At 51.5% G+C, this 22,815-nt stretch overlaps 3 protein-coding genes across 3 annotated transcripts; 1 reads left to right on the top strand and 2 right to left on the bottom strand.

Moving 5' to 3' along the window:
• Positions 1-243: 243 nt before the first annotated feature.
• On the bottom strand, positions 244-9,109 carry LOC149299351 (L-fucose kinase-like). Its single transcript, XM_089486359.1, has 23 exons — positions 9,028-9,109; positions 8,799-8,950; positions 8,536-8,586; positions 8,285-8,410; positions 7,844-7,916; positions 6,932-7,029; positions 6,771-6,851; positions 6,508-6,627; positions 6,126-6,288; positions 5,682-5,806; positions 5,373-5,474; positions 5,110-5,280; positions 4,765-4,838; positions 4,175-4,554; positions 3,703-3,913; positions 3,256-3,422; positions 2,880-3,107; positions 2,654-2,797; positions 2,409-2,528; positions 1,919-2,106; positions 1,300-1,399; positions 873-1,096; positions 244-357 (listed from the first exon to the last, which is right to left on the bottom strand). The coding sequence occupies exons 1-23, from the start codon at positions 9,107-9,109 to the stop codon at positions 244-246; spliced, it is 3,294 nt and encodes a 1,097-aa protein (XP_089342485.1).
• A 4,061-nt stretch (positions 9,110-13,170) lies between these two features.
• Positions 13,171-16,757, top strand: LOC149299350 (CMP-N-acetylneuraminate-beta-galactosamide-alpha-2,3-sialyltransferase 2-like). The gene is made up of 6 exons (XM_089486358.1): positions 13,171-13,509; positions 13,824-14,017; positions 15,088-15,267; positions 15,524-15,569; positions 16,120-16,239; positions 16,584-16,757. Exons 1-6 carry the CDS (start codon positions 13,171-13,173, stop codon positions 16,755-16,757), a joined length of 1,053 nt encoding a protein of 350 aa, XP_089342484.1.
• Positions 16,758-19,090: 2,333 nt separating this feature from the next.
• On the bottom strand, positions 19,091-20,029 carry LOC149299349 (exosome complex component MTR3-like). Its single transcript, XM_089486356.1, has 2 exons — positions 19,436-20,029; positions 19,091-19,252 (listed from the first exon to the last, which is right to left on the bottom strand). Exons 1-2 carry the CDS (start codon positions 20,027-20,029, stop codon positions 19,091-19,093), a joined length of 756 nt encoding a protein of 251 aa, XP_089342482.1.
• Between the last annotated feature and the right edge of the window lie 2,786 nt (positions 20,030-22,815).

Here is a 22,815-nt window from a genome sequence, read left to right as displayed (position 1 = left end):
GCTGCCTTGTGCCTGCTTCCCGCATCAATCAATTTCTATGATTATTATTGTCTGAGGAAGTGGTGTACCCCGTGCTCCCCGACTATACAACAATTCAAATAAAACCTTTTGCCTTCAAAATTTGTTTATTTGTCCAAATTATTACAAAATATATACACGATTGCAGCATACCCATCACCAGCATTCGGCTGATCTCTTTGCAGAGCCCCTACACCGATCGTCAGCGACTTGTAGGGGGTCTCTTTATAGATGCGGTTGTTGTCGCACATTCCCATGTGCTTGGCTCTCTTCTTCCAGACGCACCGTAAAGCGCGCCGTGTCAAGCTGCACAGAATGCAGGCTGCATCTTTCCAGTCCCTGGAACACAGAGTGTGTTACCATTTGGCGTTTACGCGCTCAGCGATTCCATTCGTAACGCAATCCGGGAATGAAGCCCGTGCGTCCGCGGAAGCATCAGCCAGCTCCATCCCGGTTAAACCTAACGCCAAGTCAGCCACCTCTTTATTGGAGCCTAATGAACTATTATCTGTTCAATGACCGTAACGAAATAACGTCAAAGTGATCAGTACCCTATACAATCCTGTGCAATACAGGCAGCTCAGGGCACCGGGAGCAGGTACTGATCGAGATGGCACATATCTGGGGATGGCGCAGTTTATGCACCCAGATGGGGCAGGAGCGACGCCATCGCTTGTCATAGCGAGGAGGATTTTCTGGATCCTGCCATCAGAGATCACCTGCACAGATGCAGATCCTGGCTTTTTAAAGAATACAGGATTTTACATATTAACAAAGTCACGCAGCACATGGGTTACATGTACGGAAAGAATCTCCTTCTGGCAATGGCTTTAATACGGGGTGGAACTTGCTACCTGTGTGTTCTCCAGCAGCCGCTGAAGGACGTCCTTCTGGTCTGGTTGCTTTGTGAGGATATAGAGGAAGCCTCCTCCTCCGGCCCCGGCGAGGCTCTGCCCGTACACGTAGGGCTCCAGAAGGTCCATTATCCTGCGTACCGCGAGAGGCTCACAGCCGGGCGACATGCCTTTCTTCTGCAGCCAGTACTGGTTCAGACAGCTTCCCAGCTGCAGCATGTCCCCTGAGAGGAGAGAGTTAAATATGTCTGCACTATTAAAGGAACAGACTGCCTACCAATAACTAGGACCAAACACCCAGCTACAGACGTCTCAGGAGTCTACTAATCACACCGGGACAATTCACCATCCCAACCCTGCTAATGAGAATGAACCCCAGGGGCCTCGGTCATGGCTGTAGGGGTCGCTCGTTCGCAGGGAATCTCACCGGTCCGGAAGGCCTCCGCACACCGCTCGGCGTTGCTCACTAGCGAGTCTGCGTTCTGAACGATGGCCGGAAGGCGTGCGTACCAGTTGCGCAGCACATCCTAAAAGCAGAATAATCCTGGAATAAAAACAGTTGCCGGCAGAGACGTAGATGAGGCTTGAGGTGCAGGGAATGCATTACCGTGGGATCGGTCTCTGCAAAAGCCCAGCAAGGGCAGAAAGAACTGGACGAGGACATTACTCAAAACGCAGTATGGAGGGGGCTCAGCTTTTTCCCATGTAGATGGACAGAAGCCCACAATGTGACCCATGGACAGGCACTGGAAAATTCTAACCCCTTCTCCGTATCAAGGAGATAGAGACCGCTGTGTCCTGCACTGCTGCAAAATACCCCAAAGAAATAGCAGCATTCAGGACCATGAAAGCCACCTCCACCACAGAAACTCTACGGTCTATAGTCTCTCTACTGCTACCCTATGACTCACCACTGCTGCAGAACCTCTTAGGTAAGAAAAAAAAAAAGCAGCGGGCAGAGCCCTGAGAGAGAAACCCATTATTCTTCATTCCTTTAAGCTCAGCTCCGGGACGTGCTGCTATGTATGACACAATCCCAGATGTACCTGCAGAAGGTTACGCGCCAGGCGTGTTTTCCCCGTGTACACCAGGAGAAGGTGTCTATTCAGAGTCTGCAGAAACCCATCAGGAAGGACGACCTCCTCTACCCGAACTCGCAGGGGCAGCTCAGGGGCCGAGCGTCCAATCTTCACTCCTGGAATCAGCCCTCCCACCTGGTCCTGCCAGCCGCCCCCTGCAGGCAGATGGAGGGAAACGCTGAAAGCTTTAGATTGTAAGCTCCGTGCCTTCCGTCCGATAATAACATGGGAAGTGCGTGTGCGGGATGGGGATTACACCATACACTTATTGCAGCATCACCCTGGACACACTGAGATCATCTGGACTTATCCTACTAACGGGCAAAAGCTGAAAAACGGACATTGGGTAAAGTGGGAAATCGCTGCAACAAAACAAGGGCCCCACAAGTAAACGGTCATAAGAGACTAGAAGCGCGTATCTGCTCAGCGAGTTATTCCTCCCTCACCCCGCACTTACCCGTTGTCAGGACCTGCTCCAGGTACAGCACCGCATGGATCAGAGACTCTGCGTCTGCGGACCTTCCTGACGCCTCGTACAGCACAGCGATCACCGCTCCGGCCAGGATGCTGCTCGTACCTAACACAGTATGGAGAGGTGAGCCTTCAGTCTGTCGCCCCCCTCTACCATGTCCTGCTTCAGGTCAACGGGCCACAAGTTCTTATCTAGCTTCACGTTCTTGGTACTTCACGGACAAAGCTTACCTAAGCCAGACCCGTGAGGGAGGAAGGACCACGTGTGCAGCTCAAATCCTCCCCCATATCCACCCAGCAGCTGCTCCTGCAAGGATTTCTCTGACGTCAGGCTCACCGTCCCAGAGCAGATGAAGGCAGCTTTAAGCAGGGCTCCTGGTGAGAAATTAAAAAAAGAACCCATGAAATGCTCTAGAACCCCACAATGAGCTCTGTGTCCCCCGGGAGCAGGCAGTACCTGGAGCCTGGGGCTGGTTGTAGTCCTGTAGGTCAGCGAGAGTCTGACACGTGAGCTGGGTGTGAAGCTGCGACCCTCTTGGACCACTGTCACTGCACAAACGAATCTTAGCTTCACGAATTCTCCTCGCCCGAGCGCCAATGGGCCGCTGACCATCCACCAGTACGGCCACGTTCACCACCGCTCCACCGTGCTCATATGTTATCGGTGGGGTGTCACTCCAGCCACCTACAGATTAACACAAAGTAAAGCGCAAGACGCAGATTCAATCTAAACGAACACACGCTACGGCTCGTACATTATAAGGAGGAGAAGTCTCCCCCCTACTGGATCTATGAGAAGCGCAAGAACGCAGCGAGAGCCAGTCCACGCTCACCCGATATATCAATGCGAGCAGGGCACTCCGCGCACACCCACCGGCCCTGGGGCGGCAGAGCCTTCTGGCCGATACGAACAAACCGGAAAGAAGACATGACTGCTCGGCGGACCAAGATCTGCTCTGCTCCTTCGTAGTGTCGCGCAGCGCGAAGCAGATGGGCAGCTCTGGAACATAAAGGTTAGCGGGGTGTCAGACCTAGGAAGCAGAGACACAACGCTACCTCCCTGGCAGCCGCTCATCTCTGCTCTAACGGGCAGCCCCGTACAACTTACTACAGACGAACAGAGCCATTGCCTCCTGTTGGCACGGATTTACCAGTTCAGTTGGCACGGATTTACCAGTTCAGTTGGCACGGATTTACCAGTTCCCTGCTTCCGACACAGATCTTTCACCAATAACACACCTGGAATAGGTTCTCGATCAGACGGTCCAGGCGCTTATTACCTGCTCAGCCACTTGTCACGCTCTGCCGCCATTTCTTTAACGCCTTCGGCAATGTTTCCCTTCTCCAGCAGCTGATAGCCAGCAGTCCAGGCCTTGTTAGCAGCCGGTCCACTCCTCAATCCACCGTCGCCTCCCGCCATACACCCCAAGAGGTCAGCAATACAGGCAAATGCCCTGGCAGCGATTCCTGGGTCCTCTGCCATCGCCGCCACTGTCAAGGGATGGAACCGTGCCGTCAACATACAAACCTGCGCTGGGCTGCAGGCGTGGAGAGGCCATTGGCTCCTGATATCTCTATTATCAGCCAATAGGTCTCCAAATATCATGGGCTCCTCATATCTGCCGATTAGAAGGGGGAGCCAGTGGTCCCTGATATCTCCACAGGCGTGTGGCAGGACTCTCAATACATCAGCGGGTAGTTAGTAACTATTGCAGCAGGAGGGTAGGTGTAACAGGGCAGGCATCCTCTTACCGTGATCTAGTGTGGTCAGTAGCAGCTCATGGCTCCCCTCCTGGACAGCAGCCTGGATTATGGGCAGCAGACTCCTTTCCTCTCGTTCCAGCAAGACCCTTTGCAGTTTTGCCTGCGCTTGGCTGAAAAATACCTCCTGGCGATTACGCAGAGCCCTCTCCTGATCACGGTGCTGCCATAACTGTTCCCAGGACATGCGCCACGAAGTGCGCCAGCGCTTCAGACATCCTTCCATCTCTCTGCGCCCAGCCTCTGACCCCAAGAACCATAGCACATCTCCAATGCCAAGCGTGTCGGAAGGGTGAAGGACAGGAAAAAGGGGAGCACTTAATAAATTGTGTTCTTGAGAGGGAGTGCCAGAACCCCACAGGTCGTTTTCACTGTGATTAGAACATGGCAACACGTAAGACATAAACCACAGAATGCAAGGCAGCGGTTCGGAAGTAAATGTGCCCCCCGTGTGATAAACAGGACACTCCAGGTGAAGGCATGAGCAGTAATACTCTATACATTACACTATACATACATTACAGGCTAAGAACGAATCGGATGGGTCTAGTGCTTTTATATCGGGCTTTCATGGTACATACCAGATCCCGGTTCGCTGGAAGAACGCATCCCACGGCAGGTTAAGGTACGTGGCAGAAGCGCTATTGGCTGGACTCTGCGGGATGGACAAACATTACACAGAGTAAACTGGACAATGGAAGAGGGGTGCTGCAGGCAGGCGGAACTGTCTTTGGGTTCTGGGGGTATTAGCCAAGTACTGTTACTAACAAACACACTGACACCAGCATGTGGGGCATATTCACTAATCCGGGACCAGAGGAGGAATTGTAGCTCCCACGTGAAGAATCAATTATGCAGGTCCAAAATTACAGGAGACCCTCAGATCGCAAGGTACTCATCACGGCCCACGGACAGGGTTACCCTACCTGCAGTTGGTCGTCAGTCCCCAGCAAGGTGTACACTGTCAGCGAGAGCTTCTGAACACGTATAGGGTGTGCTTGCAGGATGACATTACTAAGCTGGGAGCCTCGCAGTGCACACGCGCCTGCTTCATCGATAGCGGTGAGCAGACATCCGCTGCCCACACGCAGAGGACCCTACAGCAGGCACGTGAAGAAGCAGAGCAGGTTAGGCTTTACATATAGCATTTATTGGTGGGCACCTTACCTGCGATGAGCTGAATACATACCAGAAGGTGGCAGTTTTGTATAACACTCCCAGAGCTCACGGACACCTCTCCGCTCAGCCGGCTGTTAACCACGGAGCTTCCATCCTCTACCAGCAGGGGGTGCTGTACCGAGCACAGCATGAGACAGGTTAGTCACTCAATCTGCCTCCCGTCCCCAATCCGCTAGGGGTAACACTAGAGCTCTGTGGCCACGTGAAGAGCGGTCATAGTACACGATAATACTGTCTTGTGTCTGCGCGGAGCCATCTTTACTATGTTAGAACCTACTCCCTCTGCATTATCCTATAGCCAATACATCCAACTTCTCACCGTTGCAAAGGAATGCGCCATCTTGCTGCAGTGAGGGGGTCCACGTGATGCTGCCCTGATCAGATTTCCCATGTGCTCCTTGGGGTCCAGGGTCAGATACTCGTAACTCCCATCAGGTATATAGGCTGAGGAGACAGGATAAAGAGTTCACATGGGCAGAGCCGTAAGTGGCTCCCACGGGTACTAGAAGTACTTGGGTAAATTGAAAGAATGTTTGCTAATTGTGTTTCTAACGTATCTGATTATGAAGGCGTTAATTTATTTTGGCACATTTCATGTAAGTGCTGCAAACGGCTCGGACGGCTCATCTACTATAATTAATTAACAGACACGAGTGTAAGAAGCAAACTGTACAATCAGATTAGGCGCACATTAGCTAAACTGTGCATGATTTTTTAACGGTAGAAGGTTCGCTGCGTTGCATGAGTTTGGATCTTCTCTTACCTACACGTAGTGGGAGATCATGCAGTTCCCTCCAGAGGACAGAACGAGCGATGCGGATCCGGCCAGCCTGCGCGTGGGACGTGCCCGTGGGTGTCCTTTCCATGAGATCGTCCTCCTTAACATCCTGGGCCATGCTCATAAGGACGTCCAGAAACAGGGACATCTGAGAGGCGCACATCAGCCAATCATTACACAGCCTCAGCGCTGACAATTACATGGCCCGGGGCCAGGTGGGCAGAAACATGCATATCTAATGGTCTCCTCGCCTCCTGTTACACGACTGCATGGAGAGTATCTGTTTCATCTAAAAGCCTGCTCACCTAACTGCCCTGACCAGGCCCTCTGCACATGAACACTACAGGGGTAAGGGCTACCTGCTTACCTCTAGCGGTTCAGCCCCCGAGTCCAGGCCTTGGTAGGTGCAGCCGTCCAGAGGAGGCAAAGCGAGAGTGCTAAGAAAACGGTCTGAGGTCTCGGAGCAAAGGAAAACTATGCCAGAAACCTAAGACAGACAGAGAACCAGTGGCAGACGGACACAGCATGGGAGCCGGCAGACACACGGCTGGGCGGTTGGCAGGGACATGGGCAGCCACAGGGTGGCAGGAAGCCTGGAGGATACGCTTCCCATGGGCACAATATTCTTACCAGAGGGACTCGTCCATCTCGCAGAACGCACTGCTGAATCCTCTCTTCGGAGCCACAATATATGATATCCCTCACCAGCCCCTGCAGGAAAGGCCACCACCTTACACTTCACGTCTACCGGAAAAAGTTAACATGTCTCTTTACTAGTTCTGTCGTCCAACCTGTTCATCCATCATGTACACTCCATGGTTCTTTGCGTATTCTGGTGTCCCCGGCACGGAGATGACACAGGCTCCTCTGAACTGCGTCCAATTTATTCCTACGGAGCGTAAGACACGTCCATTACTGCCCAGTGACTGTACAGCGTGGCTACCATACTGCACCTGGCCAGAAATAAGATACATGGAAAAACTAATATCGCTCGTGACATTGTGTAATGGGTTGTGAAATGTTTGGTGTACTACCTACCGTAAGCAGGGTCACAGGTTCAAACTACCGTGACTCCTTTATGTAAATGTACAGTTGTTATGTATGTGTACGTTTATAGTGTGGCTGTGTGTATGTATGCATATATGTGCCACAATATAGTCGCTGTGTGTACATGTAAGGTTTTAGAGTGGGTGCATACGAGTATATGCGAGTCAGAAGCAGGCAAGCAGGCAGGCACATGTCCATGGAGACAGACAACGAGAATGTCCAGCTGTCCGGTGGCGTAAAGGTTAGATGAACCACCTACCATGCGCAGGTTGCTGGTTCAAATCTCTAAGATTCCACAAACCAATTTGAACATTTTATTCTGCGGTGCGGTCTTGCTCTGTGCATCCCACGATAACGTCATCTCCAGCGCGGCGCTGACCGGAAGATGCGCCATGAGAGTGCGAATATAAGATTTGACATCATTGGCAGCCGTGGCCACACACATAATTGGATGTCTGACCTCAAGACCAGCCACAGGGGACGTGGCCTACCAGGAAATCTCTCGGTATCTAGACAGTCCGGCTCTGATTCATAGTAAAAGCTTGCGCATGCAGTAACAGACTGGCCTGACCTAACCTCGGTCTACAGAGACAAATGAACATCAAATATCTAAGGACAGGTTGGACCCACTCTGGAGCTGGAAGGACATTACTCACGAGGGCTTGATGGCAAAGTGAGAACCATATCCGTGCTACAGATCCACACGCCGGGCGGGGAACCAGGACACAGCTGCAAGAAAAGGAGGATTTCCACAAAACTGCCACGGTGCGCAAAGCAGCCCAGCGACCAACAGAGCTGACAATCTGATGTTTGGGACTAAGACAGAAAAATGCATCTTCCCAAAATGCCTGACTCCTAATCATCAATGTTTCTTTATGTCTAGTGTTTAGTTGGTGCGGATTACAGGCAGGCCTAACGTATTGTGTATCCTGTACACAGGGTGGTCCCAGCTGCCAGACCACTCTGCTTACTATGGACTGGGTTCCCGGTTCTGTCTGTTCCCATTCTTCACCAATTCTGTGACCTTACTGTGTTGTTATCTCTGCCCCGTGTATGTGCTTTCACTGCATGTCACCATTCATGTAATGTGCGCTCACTTGCTGTCTCAGTGTGTTCAGCAGACTGTCCAGGTTGCAGGTCAGGGACTCCACCGGTGCCAGGGGGTCCTCTACGGGCAGGACAGTGAAACCACGGCCGCAGTCATCAAACACGAAGTCTCTCCCCTGCAGCAGAAGCCAACAAGCTATGACGGCTCTCGTCCAATCACAAGTGCTCAGGCCTTATGTTGGCCACGTAATGTTCTGGTCATCTTACTGACCTTGGTAATTTCCAGCATTCGTCCACTTACCATGTGCACAATGAGAAGCCGCGCGTCCTTCAGCACATCGGCAGACACCACCTGCAGTGAAACAGCCAAGCAAACCTCAGCAGAAGTGTCCAACGACCAAAGTTTGCGGGCAACCAAATGTTACCAAAGTCATTGTCATGCACTGAAACAAACATCGATTGAGAGAGGGGGCGACCGCATAGAGCAGGCAGGGGACAGAGAGGCTACTACGAGGGGGCAGGAGACAGGGGGCTGTAAGACACTGTAAGACTCTGATTACGTACTGTGTACCCAGCCCGGGCACTCAGATGTTCTGCTGCCACCAGCAATGCATTAAGAGTGGCTCCTCCACTTCCCACGTGTGCCTGAGGGTCTTCCACAGTCAGTAGGATGGTGTCAGGGGGCAGATGACCACGCTTCTTCCTTACCTCCAGTTCTATAAGCAGACATGGCACATACAGGGGTAAAGAGATTTACCGTGTTTTTGGCCTCTTGTGATACACTTGCACTCACCTCTCTGGAGGGCATGGACACTGTCCTTGTACTGACAGGTCAGAACCACCAAGGTCCAATCCGCCTCATCAGAACCCACCATGACCAGCAGATTCTGCAGGATCCTGTGCAGAGAGGGGGGGGGATGCAAGGTGTTGGAGGGTCACAGAACAGCTGCGTGCACACCACAGAGGCAGCCATTAGTACTCTTATGCATAACCACAGGTTAACACATGGGTTGGGGCAGATGGTCCAGGTACATCATGTAAACCTATCAAAACAGAGACTACTGCATACCAGTTGGGTTAAGGAGGCCCTTCAGACACTCTTTGTGCTGCCCCATATATCTGTCCCACACCCCCTCTCCCTGCTGCCCCATAGATCTTCCTCCATCTCCTCTCCCTGCTGCCCCATAGATCTTCCTCCATCTCCTCTCCCTGCTGCCCCATAGATCTTCCTCCATCTCCTCTCCCTGCTGCTCCATAGATCTGCCCCAACCCCTCTGCCTGCTGTCACATAGATCTGTCCCATATCCCCATAGATCTGCACCCAACCCCTCTCCCTGCTGCCCTACATCCTGTTCACCAGGAAGTACAGGGCAGGTAAAGCGATCAGGGTGCAGCCTGATCCCCATAACACTGTGCAGGGTGAGATCACACCCCAGGCTGCCCCCAACAGACAGCTGCCACCCTAATGACTGCCGAGCAACCCCAGAGCCCCCACAATCACCTCTCCAGTTAGTGTCACAAGTAAAGGGTGGGAGGGAGAGAAGATCAAGTGACCGCCCAGAGCATTCTGGGAGTTGTAGTTAAGCTCCGAGCACTGAACGTGGCGAATGTTATGGGGAACCATAAACAAAATATTCTAAACCTGCTCTGTAATGCAACCCCTATCACTTTCAGGCAGTTAATCGTTATCCATTTTAAGAAGAGATTTCTATTGGCCCAATAAAATGTGTCCCCATCTACTGGGGGGTGATAACAGCCATACATCTGGGGGGTGATAACAGTCATACATCTGGGGGGTGAGGACAGCCATACATCTGGGGGGTGATAACAGTCATACATCTGGGGGGTGATAACAGTCATACATCTGGGGGGTGATGACAGCCATATATCTGGGGGGTGAGGACAGCCATACATCGGGGAGGGGGGTAACAGCCATACATCTGGGGCTCAGTCTGCCTATATGTAGGGAAGGAAATGCCCTTCTGTATACCACATGCAGGGCTATTGGGCACTTGGCTCTATCTCATGGGGCAGTGATTTAAAGCTCCCAGCTAACTAGTTGCCCCAAAAACTCAAAATCAACTGCCAAGATCCCCTCTGTTCCTCTGCCCAGCAGGAGGTAGTGATGGCATCATAGTGTAACAGGGCTGCTTTAGGCCTATAGAGGAAGTAGACATTGTGTCAGCTTAGTGCCCCAGACTGTATGCGCTGTGACTGTCGCGTGAAACAGAGATGCCCGGCTCCAGCCTGATGACAGTCGGGGGCAATAAAAGCAGAACTGGGACGCAGTACGTTAGGGATTTTATTCATCATAAGTGATTCTGATTCAAAATTTTATGTGGTCTTATCACCATGGCAACCACTGAAATGGTCCAACTAGAAGGTACATTTCTATGGTTGCTACGGTGGTAAGACTACTTTTCCAACTTGCACCAGAATGACAGATAATCTCCACCGATGAATGTTTCGGCGTGGAATGTAGAGTGAATGAGGTACGCCAGGCAGGGAAATACCCCCAATGTGCCTCTGATGCCACAGACACAGCCCGGGTCCCGTTATACCACCAGCCGCTCGACTCGAGGACTTCTGGGACGTGTAGTTTTTACCGGTGCACAGTCAGGCGCAACTCCCTGATACCGCACCTCGTGGACTCCAAACCCCAGTATCCCCTGCGCATAGTCTAGCCTCTGTCTAACCTTTTTGTATCATGGGAGTTGTAGTTGACAAGCAGCAGCAGCAGCGCCTGGTGAGGCCACCACAGGCTGCAGAGAGAACTACATTACCCAGAACCCCCTGCGCTCCGCAGCCCACTGCTGTTTGAAATCTCTGATGTGCTGTTTCTAGGGGCTGGGCGAGGGGGTCCCCGGCATTGTATAGGGGAGGCTGGACGGAGACGGGTGGATTACACGGGACTTCGACAAAGGCCTGTCCCAGGTACGCCTATCCCGTCATTTTATCCCTGCCATGGGCCCCCCCAACCTCCCAGCAGGGGGGGGCGGCCCTGGCGGGGTGTCAACACGCTCCAGCTGAATGCATTTGTGCGGCGGGAGAAAGCTGCGCTGCACGGTCACTGGCCTTCCATTTATACCGCATTTCCAATCCGTTCTATGATAATGTGCGTCCCTCCACTCACTGCCTCCAGTGCATGCAGCATCCCTCACCCCTCCAGTGCATGCAGCATCCCTCCCCACCTCCAGTGCATGCAGCATCCCCCCTCACTGCGTCCAGTGCATGCAGCATCCTCCCCTCACTGCCTCCGGTGCATGCAGCATCCCTCCCCTCACCACCTCCAGTACATGCAGCATCCCTCACCACCTCCAGTGCATGCAGCACCCCTCCCCTCACCACCTCGAGTACATGCAGCATCCCTCACTGCCTCCAGTGCATGCAGCATCCCTCACTGCCTCCAGTGCATGCAGCATCCCTCACTGCCTCCAGTGCATGCAGCATCCCTCACTGCCTCCAGTACATGCAGCATCCCTCACTGCCTCCAGTGCATGCAGCATCCCTCACTGCCTCCAGTGCATGCAGCATCCCTCACTGCCTCCAGTGCATGCAGCACCCCTCCCCTCACCACCTCCAGTGCATGCAGCATCCCTCACTGCCTCCAGTGCATGCAGCATCCCTCCCCTCACCACCTCCAGTACATGCAGCATCCCTCACTGCCTCCAGTGCATGCAGCATCCCTCCCCTCACCACCTCCAGTACATGCAGCATCCCTCACTGCATGCAGTGCATCCCTCACTGAAAATGGTGATGTAGGTGGTGACGCCTTTAGTTTGTGAGCACATTGGTGTTAGGAAGGAGTCCTACCCTTCCCTCTAATGCCGAACTAATGGTGTGCCCTACCATTCCCGCTACTGCCACACCATGCGCCACTACCATTCTTGCTACTCCTGTGCCTTGCTCCCTAGCCTTTTTGCTAATGGCACACCATGCACCCTACCCTTCCCTACTCTCTTTTTGCATATTATTCCAGTAATCTCCCATGTTACTCATGTCCTGTTCTCCCTAGTGAATTAGAGCACATGGAGCCGCGCACGTTGTGCGAAGTATAGAGGCTGAGGCTTCTCTGGTGTGTAAGCTGTCCACGTAATCAATTCTGTTTATTGAACAAAGGAATGGCATACATTGTTATAATATTGTTTCAAACACTGATGATATGGTGGTCTTTATCATGAAACAGCCATGTGTAAGCTGTACACGTGACCCTTGCATGTCCTGCAGCCTGTGGAAGCATGTTTGCTGCGCATGTCCTGCTACACTTGGGCAGATGTTCAGGAGGCATCTGAGGCTGCACGGATCAGCTAAGCAGTATTACTGTTCTGCGGGGTGGGGGGTAGATTTAAGTGTCACGTGACCTTCTTATCACAGGCGGAGGCAGTCTTCCAGCCTGGTCAGTGTACAGCAAACACTGCAGGTCCCTCCTTTAATGTCTTTCATCCCTTACATGTGACCCATAGCGTGACTGCAGGGAGCAGGCGTTAGGCGACGTCTCATGATGTTGGGTCGGGACTCCTTTCTTTGGCTGCCATTGATTACAATGTCACCCTGATCAGCTCCCCTTTTTCTTCCAGGTGGCCTCAGAATGACTGGTGGACGCAGCCTGATGGAGACCAAGTGACCCGTCTCTGCAGCGCTTGGGCTCAGTAGCCATTTAACTGACACCGGCGGAAAATCTTGGCTAATGTAACAAGACCCTTATGGAACAGAGAAGGATGCTTGGCTGAGGGCATCATCTGCCGTGTCGTTTGAGTGAAGGCCATCCAGCTGCTGACCTCCAAGGTCCACTTTGCAGCAGTGGAGTATCTATCCCAGATGTCGGCTTTTCTGGGATCGGGTTTATAGCAGCACCTCGGTTGATGCCTGTGCTGGGGGCAGGTGGGACACACTGTCCGGGTCCCTTCATAAGGACTCCTTCATGGCTGATATCAGGATGAGGTGCAGCTTGCGAGTATGGCTCTTCAGCACCTCGGTCCTTCTCTTTATCATGTCCCTGCTCTTCACTTACTCGCAAAACAGCACAGACACTCCAGCCTATTCGGAGTTAACGGGCTGGGTGTCCTCAGAGGGGCACCCAGTCCGTCTCGTGCCAGGATATGCCGGGGCTAGGAACAGACCACTGCCGCTACTGCCAAAAAACTGCTCGTGCCGCCACTGCCTTCGGCAGCCAGGGCACTCGGCGTGGTTCGACGGTCACTACGATCCTGCTATCTCTCCTGTGTGGACCCAGGAAAACCAAGAGCTGTCTCCAGAAGTCCAGCGCTGGTGGATGGTGAGTGTCCGCTGGCAGTGGCTGCGCTCTCCTTTCTCCTCTTTATCATACACCATGGAGGGTTCTAAGCGGGGACCTCCTGTGGCCAGAAACCCCCTATATATAGTGCCACGGAGGTAGGGAACGTAGAGCTTCAATACATTTTACTATAAATCACTAGGTATAGGAGCCTTCATACATGTCTACTAAATCACTGCTTCAGCCCCTTCAGTCAGGGCCACGCACCAAAGGAGGGTTCAGCGGGACCATCCGCTTTGGAGTTTGCTGTTTGCAGCCATGTTCCATGACCTTCTCCGCATGTTATTTGTCTCCAGATGCTTCAGCCCCAGTTCAGGTCTCATAACACCCTGGAGATCCTGTCCCAGTTATTCCAAATCATCCCGGGTCAGAACCCGTACCTGCAGCAAGACCCCCTGACCTGCCGCCGCTGCGCCGTGGTGGGGAATTCGGGCAATCTCCGAGGATCCGGCTACGGAAAGGAAATTGACAGCCACAACTTCATCATGAGGTAGGAGAGCTGGTGGCCGTGGGTAAGGGGCAGCACAGCCGCAGCAGCTTGTAGGGATTGGTGCCCCTAGGGACGGTTTACCTTACTCATAGTGACACTCTATTTACTACCTCCTGAAAAGACCACTTCTAATGGCGCACTGCTATTTCTGTGACCGCGCATGAGCGGAAAGAAACACCTTTAAACTAGGAAAGGGCTGTGACTCGCATGCAAGTGTAAAATTTGCCTCTGTGGACACCTGGGATCCAGCTGGGGTTGTACGTCTGTCAGACAGGCGCTGCGGGCTGTACGTCTGTCAGACAGGCGCTGCGGGCTGTACGTCTGTCAGGCAGGCGCTGCGGGCTGTACGTCTGTCAGACAGGCGCTGCGGGCTGTACGTCTGTCAGAAAGGCGCTGCGGGCTGTACGTCTGTCAGGCAGGCGCTGCGGGCTGTACGTCTGTCAGAAAGGCGCTGCGGGCTGTACGTCTGTCAGGCAGGCGCTGCGGGCTGTACGTCTGTCAGGCAGGCGCTGCGGGCTGTACGTCTGTCAGGCAGGCGCTGCGGGCTGTACGTCTGTCAGGCAGGCGCTGCGGGCTGTATGTCTGTCAGGCAGGCGCTGCGGGCTGTACGTCTGTCAGGGAGGCGCTGCGGGCTGTACGTCTGTCAGGCAGGCGCTGCGGGCTGTACGTCTGTCAGGCAGGCGCTGCGGGCTGTACTTCTGTCAGGCAGGCGCTGCGGGCTGTACTTCTGTCAGGCAGGCGCTGCGGGCTGTACGTCTGTCAGGCAGGCGCTGCGGGCTGTACGTCTGTCAGGTAGGCGCTGCGGGCTGTACGTCTGTCAGGCAGGCGCTGCGGGCTGTACTTCTGTCAGGCAGGCGCTGCGGGTTGTACGTCTGTCAGGCAGGCGCTGCGGGTTGTACGTCTGTCAGGCAGTTTCATAAAGCGATACATGAAGTCTACAGACTAACGGTTGAAACGATGGCGGCTGTGGAGCTGCTGAGCAGTTTAACGGAAAACGTTGTACTTTGCTGAAGAACAGGTCCCACGCTATAGCTGCCACTACACCCGTTCCACATCTTATTTCCACGCAGGATGAACCAGGCCCCCACACTGGGATACGAGGTCGATGTCGGAGCCCAAACCACTCATCATTTCATGTACCCAGAAAGTGCCAAAAACCTCCCTGCCAACGTCAGCTTTGTGCTGGTACCATTCAAAGCTCTGGATCTGCTGTGGATCACGAGTGCCCTGTCCACAGGGCAGATCCGCTTGTAAGTAGTGGGGGCCAGATCCATGTAGTAAATTATACGAGGACATACGTGTTTGGTAAGAAGGAAGGGAAGACGTCGCCCGTATAATATTATAGGATCCAGATACACAAACCGCCATAACTATATCGCAATGATAGTGTCGGGGACAATGAACGGCTACAGCAGGCTGTCCTAGTGTGGCCCTAAGCATCATAGCTGTGGGATAGGGGCCCCTTGTTGTGGTTACCTGTGTAACGTTCTCTCTTCTCCCACTCAGCACCTACGCCCCTGTGAAGGCTTTCCTGCGTGTAGACAAGGACAAGGTGAGATAAACGGGGGGCAAGTGGGGTCTAGACTTAGCTAACAAAGAGACTTACGGAAAATACCCTCCCAGCGAGAGCCCAGGCGCATGCGCAATAAGAGCTCCGATTGATTTCAATAGCAGCCCCCAAACAATTCCCAACTGTGACGGGAAAAAAGGGTGAGGTAAAGGGGTGCGAGAGGGAGTACATATGAATATATCTTAGAATAAGAACATGAATGTGTCAGTGTGAGCATGAGTGTGTATGTGTAAGCGTTTGCGTGTGAGCATGTATGTATAAGTGTGTGTTGGCATAGATGTGTTTGGGCAGGGGCACAGGCAGGCTGTTTGGGGGCACTTGTGGGACATGTTGCTTGTACTTTAATGTGCAGCCATCGTTAGTGGGGCTGTTTGGGGCAGTCCTTTTAACACCGGGTATGACTGGGATGTAACGATTAATACGCTGTCTGAGCAACTTCTTTAGTTATTTGTAGGAATTGGTCGGCTCTCCGTTATTACATCTGAGCCGGTGCAATAAGGAAGGATCTTGTCTCTGTCTTCCTCCTCTCCAGGTCCAGATCTATAACCCCGCTTTCTTCAAGTACATTCACGACCGCTGGACGGAACACCATGGCCGCTACCCCTCCACCGGCATGCTGGTGCTATTCTTTGCGCTACACGTCTGTGACGAGGTGACTGCTGATGCTAAAGGGGGCCTATAGGGTGAAGGTAGAGAGGGCGTAATGAGCTCCCGGGAGCACTGGGGACGGGGCAATGGCAAGGCACACATCATAGAAAACCAGAGTTTACACACCGGAGACCAGCTGCCCCTAAATCTCAAGCTGGAGTACAATGCACTGCACACTGCCTGGCACTGAAAGGGTTTAACTGTATCCCGCAATCATCAAAAGAAGGTCTTTAATTGAACGGGGGCTGCAGACAGCTTATTATGGCCTCGAGACTCCCACTCCCACCCTGTGACCGCTGGGCCTTGATTTATTTAACCTCGCGTCTCCTCTTCCGTTTTCTTACATAGGTGAATGTTTTCGGCTTTGGCGCAGACAGCCGGGGGAACTGGCACCACTACTGGGAAAATAACCGCTATGCCGGCGAGTTCCGCAAGACCGGGGTTCACGACGCAGACTTTGAGGCGCAAATCATTGACACTCTTGTCCGAGAAGGTAAAATGAACGTGTTTCGCAGTACATGAGGACCGCTGCGTTCCGTCTGCCCGTGGACATCCCTTCACAGACTGCTTGCAGATCAGTGAGCTTGTTACAGAAGGTGCCATTTTGTGTGTTGTTGGCCAATCGCGGCATCGCATAGTCTCGGCACTGATCCCGATGCCAAACAGACCCAGCCAGGGGGATCAGTGAACTCGTATTAAGAGAAGCGACCAGCCAGTTGGAATCTCCCTGTCTAAAACCAAATGGCTTCTAATGCCAAATCTGTATCAGTTTTATTGTCCCTCTCCTGTCCAATCAGATGCGCTTGGCCTTGGAGCGCTGCTGTTATCTCAGCCAATCAACTTTCAGGGACGCTGACCTATTCATTTTTTTTTCCTCGGCACAATATCCTTTTGGTTTAATTCATTTTTTCTTCTCTGTCCAATCAGTTCCCGGCTAACGAGTCGGACTTTACTGACAATCTGGGTGAATATAAAAGCTGGTGCATTCAGTCTGATCTCGCCGACCACAGTGTTGCTCAGCCAGTCATATCCATGCGCTGGAGAACCCTGCATGTCTGCTGCAATGGCTGGTCATTTAACCCTTATACTTCCAGGCGGGCGGGTATTTCAAACCTGGGCAGAACGGCAATTAACTAATCAATGTAGCCGGTGACCCCTGCTGCCTTTGAAGGGAAGTGCTGGGCAAGCACTCAGTACAGCCCAGGGAGCCAATCACCCCTGGGCCCAGAATGCCAGGGCTGTCTGCATGGACCCGTCTATAGTTTTGTGTCATTTTGTGTTGTGGGGTGCATGTGTGGAAGTACTGGGATGCACATGTTGGGCACTGTGCTAAGTACCTGGTTCCCTGTCCGGTGCGAGAGCTCTTTATATTCTGAATTTAGTATTAGCGTTATGTTTGCTCTTATTTTGGGGGGTATTTTCAGACATCTTTAAGCCTTTTTGGGGTGAGGGTTAGTACATAATAAATTATGCCCTAAATGGGTTTTTGCCATTTATTTTGGTGGGAGTCGACTATGCCATATCTGGCTTATTGCCCAACATCATGGGGGGGAGGTATAATAGATCACACTATCCCTATCACCTGACATCATGGGGAGTATAACGTCTTTTCTTGGCCCCTGTTGTAGTGGGATTATCAGTATTATCTGTGCACTTTGATGGATTATTATCACCGGCCTGTCTGGCCCGGCTCTGTTTGAAGGAATAAAGAAAAGCTTTACTTGTTGCCGTCTGTGTTCTGTGAATGACCCATAAAGGAGGACGTGCCGTGAAAGGGTATCTTACACAGCCCTACCCACCATGTCACCTAATACAGCCCTGCCCACCATCACACCTAATAAATACAGCCCTGCCCACCATCACATATATTAAATACTATATAACCTGACACTCACCAGAAGTCAGACCTCTGTAAAAGAGCAGCTTTGCTGACATTGCAGGACCATGTGATTACGAGTCACGCGATCAAACACAGGTAGAGCTTGATGGTACCTGTCTGCCACTGCTGCTGAGTGTCCAGTGCTGGGCGGAGTCACTGGGTCACATGGGGAATGGACAGAATGATTGGGTCACTTGGGACTGGGGTGGAGTCAGTGGGTAGGTCGTGTGGTTATTACACAGGGCACGTATAACGCACCTGGGTCTATTACATCACTGAGAACCCTCCTTAAATGAAGGGGTGCATCATCTACCAGGGCTTATTTTACCCCAGTCGCCCCTTCCTTTAACCCAAAATGTGCACCGGCTTAAAACAGGAGACGTTGCAATACACCCCTGGATATGTTTGTCATGTATCATAGGGCCTTACCCTGTAGGCATAAGTACCCCACCCCGTGCTTCGCTATACACAACTTACACGCAAACCCCTTCTTATCAAATGTGTAAAGGGAAAGTGACCGGAAACATGCAGGAGCACAGACAACAAAAGACGGGGTCCCTCACTACAGGTGACGCTTGTGTCCTTTCAGTGTACAGGACAGAACTGACCCCTTTGTATGTCTGCGGATCCCATACCAAGTCACTTGTTACCAGTCCTTACACATATTTGCACCAAAGAAACATCACGAGCAGCTTGTATCTTTCGCCCATGTAGCAGACAGGCAGCAGGTTGCCAGGTGCAGACCCCATTCATCCCCCGATACAAAGAAAACAAAGCAGTAACTTTTCACAAAGCATTCTGTATTTCATGTTACAAAGTATGACTGCGGCATGCGTCCGAGACACTTTACGCACTTCTGGGATTCCTCCCGCAGCTCATGTCCAAGGTGCCACCTGTAGCCCCCTTGCACGGGCTGGCACAGTGATAACCCCAACCATGGCTGGCGCTTCCAGAATCACAGCTCGCCCTGCACATCTTATCCGGATTCCGGCTGCGGTGCTGGCACTTTCCTTTTGGTGGCCTTGATCAGGCTCTGCTGTAGCACCGGGTAAAGTCTCTGGCAGCCCTCCATACCGAGCTTGATGGCTTCGACAGAACTGTCTCCTTCCCACTCTCCACTGCACAGGAGTCCCGAGACCTGCAGGAGGCACAGAACACAAATTGAGTGGACCACGTACACAGCGTCAAAGTGCTGCGTGCCGGTCTCTGGCACCACGTGACAGCCAGGGAGCTGTGTGCCGGTATACGTGACAGTCAGGGTGCAGTAGATCGTCTCTATGACAACGTGACAGTCAGGGTGCTATATATCGGAATGTCCCACCTGGTTGAGAGCCGGTAGAAGCCCAAGGCACATGCTGCCCTTCCCGAACCCCTCCTCGTCCTCCTGGGGGTCCAGCAGCAGTTCACCCTCGGAGCTGCGGCTCAGGCCACTGCCAACCGCCAAGTCATACAGCGGGATGCCGGCGTCGGCCAGGGCCAAGGAGGCGGCAGAGAGGGCAGCCGGAAACGCGGAGCCTCGGTCTTCCAACACCAGAGCCCACAGAGCCAGGCCGGCCCTCTGGGAAAGCCGCACAGCCGCCCGCACGCTCTCAGCAAGCAACAGCCCAGCCTGGCGAGGGCAGGGCCCGGGGCCACGGGGGCCACAGCGCGAGAACGGGGCCCAGCGCAGCTCGCACTGTACGCGGCCCTCCCCGCTGGCACTCAAGGGCCCCCACACGGCACATAACACTTTGGTGCCCCCGGCCTCTACATACCCCGAGCCCGAAGCCTGGCTGAGCAGGCCAGCCCGAGCGAACACCGGCCGAGGTTCTGCGGGGCCTCTACCTGTTCGGCCCAAGGCTGGGGCTGGGGAGGCGAACATCAGGGGAGACTGCGATTCCCCGGGGCCCTGGACACGGCGACTATCACCCGGCATGTCGATGTGACCGGAAAAACCACCGAAACTGGCAGGAATGATACGGAGACACTCTAGAGAGAGAAAACTATAGAGACGTTGGGTAGAGCAAGACTTGTGGAAGCCATGGGGTAGAACGGCCCACTAAAACAATCAAGAGAATATGAATAATTGGGACAGAGCGGTCAGCAGAAACCATCAAGACTAGCAGGTTCTAGGGGATAGAAAGGCTCTGTGATACCACCGAGAGGGTAAAGTATTCGGATAGAGTGGCCAACTAAAACCATCAAGACTAGCGTAATCCAAAGAATAGAGCGGCCCGGGAAAACCATCGAGAGGCAGTAAATGGAGTGGCCAGAAGAAACCATTCAGATGATTATGTATTGTATAAGTGGGCGTTGCTTCCCTCTGGTGGCCAGATATATTCATTGCGCATAATAATGGAAGTGTCATGCGCACAAGTGACCAGTAGGGGTTTTTATGACATACAATTATATATGATTGATATATTTGGGGATAGATGATTATTGCACTGAAAGAAGCTGCTGGTAAATAAAATAAACATTAATTGTGTTCATGCAGCATACTGAATATGAAAACAATGACGTCACTGGGTAAATCAGACTAAATATATGTATTCATAGGTTGTCATGCAGTATATGGTGTAATATTATATCTGACATGTACTTCACTCACGCTCAGTCCACATCATACTGCCAAAGGATAACAAATCCCAACTTCACACCATGTAACCTGACATGTTATTACCTATTATGTCCACACAACGGCGCCAAAGTATAACAAATTGCAACTTAATATTGTTAATGGACCCGCCATGCACACCATGACATACAGTTATATATGATATATTTGGGCCTTGCTGCCCTCTGGTGGGGATGGATGATTATTGCACCGAGAGAAGCTGCTGGTAAATTAAATAAATAGTGAGTGTTCTTCATGCAGCATACAGATTATAGAAACAATGATGGCACTGGGCAAATCAGACTCCATTAAACATATATGTATTCATAGGTTGTCATGCAGTATATGGTGTAATATATCTGACATGTACTTCACTCACACTCAGTTCACATGATGATGCCAAAGGATAACAAATCCTAACTTCACACCATTTAACCTGACATGTAATTACATAGTATGTCCACACGACGGCGCCAAAGTATAACAAATTCCAATTTAATATTGTTAATGGTACCGTCATGCACACCAGTGACCAGCAGGGGTCAGCATTTTCATGACATACAATTATATGATATATTTGGGCCTTGCTGCCCTCTGGTGGGGATGGATGATTATTGCACCGAGAGAAGCTGCTGGTAAATTAAATAAATAGTGAGTGTGTTCTTCATGCAGCATACAGATTATAGAAACAATGAGGGCACTGGGCAAATCAGACTCCATTAAACATATATGTATTCATAGGCTGTCATGCAGTATATGGTGTATTATTATATCTGACATGTACTTCACTCACGCTCAGTTCACATGATGATGCCAAAGGATAACAAATCCTAACTTCACACCAATTAATCTGACATGCAATTACATAGTATGTCCACAAGACGGCGCCAAAGTATAACAAATTCCAATTTAATATTGTTAATGGAACCGTCATGCACACCAGTGACCAGCAGGGGTCCTAACTTCGCACCATTTAAGCTGACATGTATTTACATAGTATGTCCACAGGACGGCGCCAAAGTATAACAAATTCCAGCTTAATATTTTGAATGGAACTGTCATGCACACCAGTGACAAGCAGGGGTCAGCATTTTCATGACATACAATTATATGATATATTTGGGCCTTGCTGCCCTCTGGTGGGAATGGATGATTATTGCACCGAGAGAAGCTTCTGGTAAATGAAATAGTGAGTGTGTTCTTCATGCAGCATACAGATTATAGAAACAATGATGGCACGGGGTAGATCAGACTCCATTAAACATATATGTATTCATAGGTTGTCATGCAGTATATGGTGTAATATTATATCTGACATGTACTTCACTCACGCTCAGTTCACATGATGATCCCAAAGGATAACAAATCCTAACTTCACACCATTTAACCTGACATGTAATTACATAGTATGTCCACAGGACGGCGCCAAAGTATAACAAATTCCAACTTAATATTTCTAATGGAACTGTCATGCGCACCAGTGACCAGCAGGGGTCAGCATTTTCATGACATACAATTATATGATATATTTGGGCCTTGCTGCCCTCTGGTGGGGATGGATGATTATTGCACCGAGAGAAGCTGCTGGTAAATTAAATAAATAGTGAGTGTGTTCTTCATGCAGCATACAGATTATAGAAACAATGATGGCACTGGGCAAATCAGACTCCATTAAACATATATGTATTCATAGGCTGTCATGCAGTATATGGTGTAATATTATATCTGACATGTACTTCACTCACACTCAGTTCACATGATGATGCCAAAGGATAACAAATCCTAACTTCACACCATTTAACCTGACATGTAATTACATAGTATGTCCACACGACGGCGCCAAAGTATAACAAATTCCGATTTAAGATTGTTAATGGTACCGTCATGCACACCAGTGACCAGCAGGGGTCCTAACTTCGTACCATTTAAGATGACATGTAATTACATAGTATGTCCACAGGACGGCGCCAAAGTATAAAAAATTCCAACTTAATATTTCTAATGGAACTGTCATGCGCACCAGTGACCAGCAGGGGTCAGCATTTTCATGACATACAATTACATGATATATTTGGACCTTGCTGCCCTCTGGTGGGGATGGATGA

The sequence above is a fragment of the Sceloporus occidentalis genome, unplaced genomic scaffold, assembly GCF_023333645.1.
Source record: "Sceloporus occidentalis isolate IW3139 unplaced genomic scaffold, rSceOcc1.0.p SCAF_29, whole genome shotgun sequence".
Lineage (NCBI taxonomy): Eukaryota > Metazoa > Chordata > Lepidosauria > Squamata > Phrynosomatidae > Sceloporus > Sceloporus occidentalis.
Note: the sequence above shows the minus strand (reverse complement) of the source record. Positions and strands in the feature narration are given on the sequence as shown.

Bases quoted from the DNA above. Each gene is read 5' to 3' on its own strand.
- LOC149299350 (XM_089486358.1), top strand. From the start codon at position 13,171: ATGAGGTGCAGCTTGCGAGTATGGCTCTTCAGCACCTCGGTCCTTCTC. The intron at 15,570-16,119 runs GTGAGATAAACG...CCTCCTCTCCAG, and splicing joins TGCGTGTAGACAAGGACAAG to GTCCAGATCTATAACCCCGC. The intron at 16,240-16,583 runs GTGACTGCTGAT...TTTCTTACATAG, and splicing joins CGCTACACGTCTGTGACGAG to GTGAATGTTTTCGGCTTTGG.
- LOC149299351 (XM_089486359.1), bottom strand. From the start codon at position 9,109: ATGGTGGGTTCTGATGAGGCGGATTGGACCTTGGTGGTTCTGACCTGT. The intron at 6,289-6,507 runs GTAAGCAGGTAG...TGCGCCTCTCAG, and splicing joins CGGGGGCTGAACCGCTAGAG to ATGTCCCTGTTTCTGGACGT. The intron at 5,475-5,681 runs GTGAGAAGTTGG...TGCTCGGTACAG, and splicing joins TGGCGCATTCCTTTGCAACG to CACCCCCTGCTGGTAGAGGA.
- LOC149299349 (XM_089486356.1), bottom strand. From the start codon at position 20,029: ATGCCGGGTGATAGTCGCCGTGTCCAGGGCCCCGGGGAATCGCAGTCT. The intron at 19,253-19,435 runs GTGGGACATTCC...TGCCTCCTGCAG, and splicing joins TTCTACCGGCTCTCAACCAG to GTCTCGGGACTCCTGTGCAG.